Source organism: Micromesistius poutassou (genome assembly GCF_964030765.1).
Source record: "Micromesistius poutassou genome assembly, chromosome: 7".
Lineage (NCBI taxonomy): Eukaryota > Metazoa > Chordata > Actinopteri > Gadiformes > Gadidae > Micromesistius > Micromesistius poutassou.
This window is the reverse complement of record NC_140277.1, coordinates 4,001,677-4,009,176: the sequence shown is the minus strand read 5'-3', so window position 1 is coordinate 4,009,176 and position 7,500 is coordinate 4,001,677. Positions and strand designations below refer to the sequence as shown.

At 48.6% G+C, this 7,500-nt stretch overlaps 1 protein-coding gene across 1 annotated transcript in view; it reads left to right on the top strand.

The window, feature by feature from the left end:
- cdh23 (cadherin-related 23) overlaps positions 1-7,500 on the top strand; it is a gene marked incomplete at its 5' end in the record, with an annotated part of 161,101 nt that overhangs the window by 45,344 nt on the left and 108,257 nt on the right. The window contains 2 exon segments of the mRNA XM_084470154.1: positions 6,429-6,623; positions 7,275-7,403. Coding sequence (XP_084326280.1) covers positions 6,429-6,623; positions 7,275-7,403 — 324 coding nt within the window.

Here is a 7,500-nt window from a genome sequence, read left to right as displayed (position 1 = left end):
TCTGTCAGGAGCGGCATGCTGGAACGCCGCCGAGGGGGAACGAGGGCGCGGGAAAGAAAAAAAACCTGACAATATAAGAAAATGAAATAGAAAAAAGGGGCAGATAATTGAAAATTGAATCCGTTGCAATTTAGCGGCAAGACCAATGCCCTGCCAGTGCCCTTCCTCGCGTCTGTTCCGTTCAGTTACCCCCCCCCTCCCCCCCCTGTGATTTATCTCCTGCACCTGATTGGTCCCCTCTATCCAGCCGGGTTCCGGGGGTACATGGGTCCTCAGCTCTGGCCCTGTGGATAGTGATGTGAATTATTTTAATCTATGCTTCTTCTGATGACATGTTTCAAGCTGACACCAGTTATGAATGTTTTTTTCTCCACATAGCGGACAACACCATGTACGGTTTTATGAGTTTGTAGATAGGTCAGACACTACAAACATGGCCTCTTTGCCATTTCCGCCCAAGCCAAGACAGACCAAAGGTTTACCTGGGTCAATTAAAACCAGGCATGGCTTATTTACCACTCCACCCACTTCCAAAATAAACTGAATTCTTACCCGTCTTCCAGAGATGCATCATGAACAACCTCCAGAACGCAACCTTGTCCACCTTGTGTCTCTGTTGGAATAAACCACTTGTTGAACATTCACCACTCTCTGATTCGTACCTAGCCCCAAACCATGATAACACAAAGGATCAGATTTGTTCTTTCTCAATAGGCACCACCACAAACATGTATTAAACTGTACGTTTACTGATGTTTTTGGTTATAATATTACAATTTACAGATTGAGCTCAGATTATTAGTTCACGTGTCCCCCCCCCGTTTACTGTTGGGAGCCCCACCGATGAAGGACGTTTAGTCTTGATTCAAAACACATTGAATTATTGATAAGCTAATTTCAGGGGGGGGGGGAATAATGTATTTTTTGTGTGCGTCACCTCCCTGATTAATTGAAGGTTTTCAACGGTTCAGGGGGTTCAGCTTTACTTTCAAAGTCACATTGTTTCTATTAATCTTTACGGGAACAAGAAACATCCACCATTTTTGCTCGTACTTATTCTGCCTCACGGAAAGTGCTGATTGCTATTGTTACAGCCCACTATTTGACTTTAATCAAGCTTTTCCATTTTCTGCAAATCTTGACATAAACGTCCCTGCTGTTCCACCTCCACAAACCCATCCACAGCAGTTCCTTCCCATTGTTTGGCTCAGCACTTAACACCTCTCCCCCCTCCACCCGGACCAAAGAACAATGCCAAGGGGGTGGGCGGAAGGGTGAAGGTGGTGAGGTGTTGAAAGGGTGCGAGCAGCCAGGCCAATCACTGGCCCCGCTGGGACAGACGGAGGCAGGCTGGGAGCAGATGTGAGCAGACCTGGAAGTCGAGGGGAGGGGAGATGCCTGTAAAAAGGCGGAGGTGTAATCACAGCGCTATTGTGGCGAACAGTTGGACCTCGGAAGTGGCAGCCAGCGGGCTGCCAGACCACGTCACTATGCAAATTACCCCCTTTAAACACGTCCCGTGCCACGCTGGTGGAAGGTTACGCCGGGAGATTGACGGCCTTGGCGTGAAGAGGTGCGGCGGGAATCACCTGACTTCAGAATGTCAGGAGGAGAGGAAATGGTGGGGGATTGGGGCTTCTGACTTTGGCGTCTGATGGCGGTGTCCACGACAGTGCAGACCGTGTTCTGGTGTGAATGGGGTGAGGGTTAAGTAATTCTAGTGGGAGCTAGTGGTGAGATAGCCTGGTTCCGCCCACCTCCGTACTTCCGCTCAATTTTAATTTCACTTCAGTACTAGGTCTGCGAACGATTTATTTTCCCTCAAGTTTGTCCCTCCAATCAGCGAACAGGAGGCGCGGCCTGAGAACAGTGACGTACAGGTCGTGCGCGAGTTTCAGTTGTAGTCAAACGAATACCAGGAAGCAGCAGGAACACAATGGAGAAAGCTATTCGGTCTGTTGTGGAAACTTTTTTTTTGGTGGTCAAGATGTTGTGGCGCTTCTTCCCACGGGATTCGGGAAAAGTTAAATTTTCCAGCTGGCTCTGTTAGTGGTGAAGGAGTTTGCTAAGCATGAAATATGTCACGACCAAACGTTAGCGATTGGTTAAGGCAGATCCGGAGTGGCACTGGGCAGAGCCAATAGGTTTTAAACTTCAACAGCACCCGCCTTCAAGTGAGAAATCGTTTGTCTCTATAGCAGTTCTAGACCATCGGTATGAATGAAATGAGTACGAAGGTCTAGTTAGGACTAGGCTAGTGGTGAGAGGGTATGTAGGGTGACTGTTTAAATAACTGACACATTTCAGAAGCACAGTCTAATGTATGAATGCAGAAGTGTTCATTTGAATGCAAGTTTGGATTTATATTCATTTGTTGTTTCCTCAGTAAAGCAAGTCTCAAATGCAGCACTATTTCAGTTAACTCAAAGCAAAGGTAAGTTATTATACTTCCAAATATTTACATTTAGGGCATTTAGCAGACATTTTTATTTAAAGCAACTTACAACCATTCATGTTCACATTCACACACCGACGGTGGAGTCAACCACACATGGCAAAAGCCAGCTGGTCAGGAACAGTTAGGGTGAGGTGTCTTGCTCAGGGACACCTCAACACTCAGCTAGGAGGAACTGGGCTCAAACTAGCAACCTCCTGGTCATGAGTCAACCCGCTCCTCCTCCTGATATTTCATGTAATTTGCATAACCTTCTGCAGTTCTGCACCTGAGAATAACCTGACCTTTAACACAAATCTCACCATCGGTGCTCCACCACCAGACTGCTATGTGACTGGCATGTGAAGGATCATGAGTATGAAACACATCTACATCCATGCTCTCAGATAGAGCAGCCCAAAGGCCATGCCACCATCATCCCTCCAGCATGCAGTGGATAGGAATATAGAAGTACAGTAGAGTAGAACCTATAGATCGCTCTCCCAGCGGGGACCAGAGCCCATCTCTGCCTGAGTGAGGACCTGACTGGACTCTGGTTGGAGCGAGCTGCCCCAGACATGCCTGGTTCTGCATCTGCAACAGCATAACCACAACACTCAGTTGGTTCTCCGTCACTTCAGCAGGCGCGGGGTTTCCCTGAGAACAGGCACTCCTACTCCGAATTAGAGATATTGGTATTTCCACAACAAGTAAAGATGCCTAGTGGGAGTTATCTCGCCCATGGGGGAGAAGGAATTGGGGGAAAGAAACTTTGGCTTTGACTCTGTGAAGTCCAGATTGAACCGCGACATGGAGGAGAAAGGGATTGTTGTCGTATGCAGGCTCCGCTGTATAGGTGACCTAAAAGCTGCTCGAAACAATGGGATGTCAGTAATAAAGGGACGTCAGACTATTGGGCTGTAGGACCAATGGGACTATTTTGTGTTATTGAGAGGTCGGAACAATGGAGCGTCTGAGAAATTACATGGACCAGAAGTGAATTGACAGCTGTCTACTGAAAACATCTTTCTCCCGCCGGAGCAGCCCCTCCGCCGCCCCTCCACCGCCCGTCCGTATACGGCATTTCCCCAATTCCTTCTCCCCCATGGGCGAGATAACCCCCACTATAAGTCTTCACTTGTTGTGGAAGTATCAGAGAGTCTAAGAACCCAACGCAGTCTTTAAGAGTCAAAGCGTAGTGTCTGTGTGCTTTCACCTTTACTGAATGCATGCCATGTGCGCTCCCGCAGCCAGGGATACAATTCTTATAGGGGGTAACTACATTCACCGGCTTCCTCCATCTTCTGCACCACCTTTTTAAATAAATTGCCGTTTCTCGTTTTCCGACGGCGACAACAACACGACTATCGTCCCCTTCTACTTCCGGCTCACGGCCCACAGAAAATATATTGAGCATGCGCAGAACGCATAATCCAATCCCAACGCTTAATGCGATTAACAGTCGAATAATCTAGGGATAATCTATCTCTTAATTCTTCTCTTATCTCTTAAAAAAATTTGACTATGAGAAACCCAATTCAATTCAATTTTAGAGATGATGTATATATGCATCATAATAATCCAATCATAGTTGAACTAACCCAATAATTCCACTTTCTTGAGTGTCATGTAAACGCGTCTGACTCTCTCTGTCTGACTCTATATATTCTCCCTTGTCAATGGATCTCTCTCTCTCGCTCTTGCTCTCCTCTCTCTCTCTCTCTCCCGATCTTCCTCTCTCTCTCCCGATCTTGCTCTCTCTCTCGCTCTCTGTCTCTGGCTCTCTGGCTCTCTCTCGCGCTCTCTCGCGCTCTCTCTCTCTCTTTCTCTCTCTCTCTCGCTCTCTCTCTCTCTCTCTCTCTCTCTCTCTCTCTGTCAAACTCTATATATTCTCTTCTGTCTATTGATCTCCCCCTCGTCTTCCCCATGTGTTTTTAATCCCTCCTCATTCATCCCCCCTCCCTCCCCTCGGTGTGGGGTCCTGGTTTCAGAGTCTAGGCAGACTAAACACAACGTTTCCCGCTTTATTATACATGCAATGGCATGGCAAAGATTACAATGGCAAAGATTACACTTCCATCCCAAATTCTCCCACATGCTTCGAATCATATCAACGGCAAACGTGTGGAAATCAGGCCATGTCTATTTTGGTTGCTGAGTGCTCACCAGGATGGGCCGGTTGAGACCGGAATAATACTGGTGAGAGGATGCAGACTAGGGTTTGGATTCTGAAGGGGTTACCTTTCGATTAACACACATCCGGGTCGAATTTTGCTGCCTCATGTGAAGACATACACTGCGTGCAAACATGTCATTTTGTGTGTGTGTGTGTGTGTGTGTGTGTGTGTGTGTGTGTGTGTGTGTGTGTGTGTGTGTGTGTGTGTGTGTGTGTGTGCGTGTGTGTATTTGATCAGACGTTGTTTCACGATCTCCTGTGCGCGGAGAGATAGACTCTCTGTCGTGCTCTAGGCAAGGCAGTGCACAGCCCCAATATCATAACCCACGTGCACGCCCTCACACACACAGGTACACACGCACACACACACACACACACACACACGCACATACACACACTGTGAGTTCCGTAAAAGGACTGACAGAGTTGATGTGTTGTGTGCTTTGAAGAACTATATCCGGGAAACAGAGTAGTTTGACCTCAGCTGCTCTTTGCAGTGTTGTTGTGTTTCCTAGGTGACGTGTTCTCCTATTCACCCCCTCCCCCCTCCCCCCTCCCCCCTCAGCCAGCCTCGACAGGTACAAAGAGACAAAAGAGACTCTCTGATGTATGACATCATGTGAAGTCACAGTCTTACACAGTGAAATCCTGCACTTAAAACACTTTGACTCACACGTAATGTGGATCATTACATGAAAATGCTACTCATTTGAGTTGTTGCATTGAATCCTGCATTGTAACTCAAATGTACATGTTGTAACTATTATAATGTGTAGGATATTGTTGTTGTTTTTTATTGTAATTCTCCCCTGGACTGATGAGTACTGGTGTTTGATAGTCTTTGTGTGTGTATTTTGCGTGTGAGAGATGTTCTAGTGATGTTGTATTAGGGCCGGGTATTGCTGGTTATTGATTTCTCAGATTCACAAGGTCCCGATTCGATCTGCGATTCGATTCGACTTGATTTAATATTGATTCAGTTTGGAGTATTTCAGTTACAATACCAACTTTGCTTGGATATGAAAGAGGTTCTCAGAGAACTCTCAAACACACACACACACACACACGCACGCACGCACGCACGCACGCACGCACGCACGCACGCACGCACGCACGCACACACGCACGCACGCACACACACACACACACCAACCCAGAGCACTGCCAACCCAGAGTCTGCCTGCTCATTATACCTCCCACACAGGGCTAATTAATGAGGGTCAATTAGGTTTCCCAGTATCATGTTGTATCTTTCGCCGGCCTCTTGCTATGTCTGACTGCATGGACGTTGTGGATGCTGATGTGAGTAGAAGGGGAGGAGATGGGGGGGAAGGGGGGGGGCTACGGGGGTGTCCTGACCTAACAGCCCCGCTGGGACGCTTCTTACTCACTGGGCCTATTGTAATAGGTGTCTGGCTGGGTATGTTACGATAGGCCGACTGAACTAAAGGTCAGAGCCCAGCCGTAATGAGGAGCTCATGTTCCGGCACGGTTCCACGGGCTGAATCAAAACCTCGGCTGGGGTGTGAAATGAAGAAGATGCCGTGTATTATGGTAGTCATGGTAGCTCATGATACATGCTAACCTGTGTGTGTCCGTGTGTGTGTGTGTGTGTGTGTGTCTGTGTGTGTCTGTGTTCGTCTGTGTGTGTGTGTGTGTCTATGTGTGTGTTTGTGTCTGTGTTCGTCTGTGTGTTCGTCTGTGTCTGTGTGTGTTCTTCTATGTGTGTGTCTGTGTGTGTGTCTGCGTGTGTCTATGTCCGTCTGTCTGTGTCTGTCTGTGTGTCTGCGTGTGCGTCCACGTGCGCCTGCGTTCCAGAACACGGCCGTGGGGACGTCGGTGTTCATGGTGAACGCCACCGACCCGGACCAGGGCACCGGGGGCAGCGTGCTCTTCTACTTCCAGCCGCCCTCGCCCTTCTTCGCCATCGACGGCGCCCGCGGCATCGTCACGGTCAACCGGACGCTGGACTACGAGACCACGTCGGCCTACCAGCTCACCATCAACGCCACGGTCAGAGGACGCCCCGCGTTTTCACGAGCACGGCACGCCACATTCATTCACTCGTTGGCTGGGCTTGGCTGGTCACTGGAAGGTTGCTGGTTCGATCGCCTGCTCTTGAGTGTTGAGTGTCAAGGGGCCCCTGAGCAAGACACCCTCACCCTGACTGCTCCCGACGAGCCGGCTGTCGCCCTGCGGTGGTTGACGCGGCCGCCGTCTGTGTGGGAATGTGTGTATGAATGGGTGAATGTTAGGCAATATTATAATGCACTGGTTCTGTTGTTGTATTAGTACTTTGTATTTTTATTGTATTTTATTTATTTTTATCCTGTGTTTTTCTACTGCTGCTGGGCTATTGCAACAAACAAATTTCTCCTACGGGGAATTAATAAAGTTGTATCGTATCGTATTGGATCGTATAAAAGCGCTCTATAAATGCAGTCTGTTTACCACTCACTCACACACAGGCACATACACACACACACATCAACATTAATACACATATACACAGAGCAACAGACCAGTAAACAAACACGGGCAGATAGACATGGTTTGGTAGCAGCCGCTCTAACGTGCGTGTGTGTGTGTGTGTGTGTGTGTGTGTGTGTGTGTGTGTGTGTGTGTGTGTGTGTGTGTGTGTGTGTGGGTGTTCGGCCTCATCAGGACCAGGACCGGTGGAGACCTCTGTCCCGTTTGACCAACCTGGCCATCCTCATCACTGACATCCAGGACATGAACCCGGTCTTCACCAACCTGCCCTACAGCACCAACATAGCGGAGGACAAGCCCCCGGTCAGTACCCCCAACACCTCCACATCCACATGCACCCAGCGTACCTCCACCTCCACCACATGCACCCACTGTAGGGTGGGTACATTCTCGTTCAGCC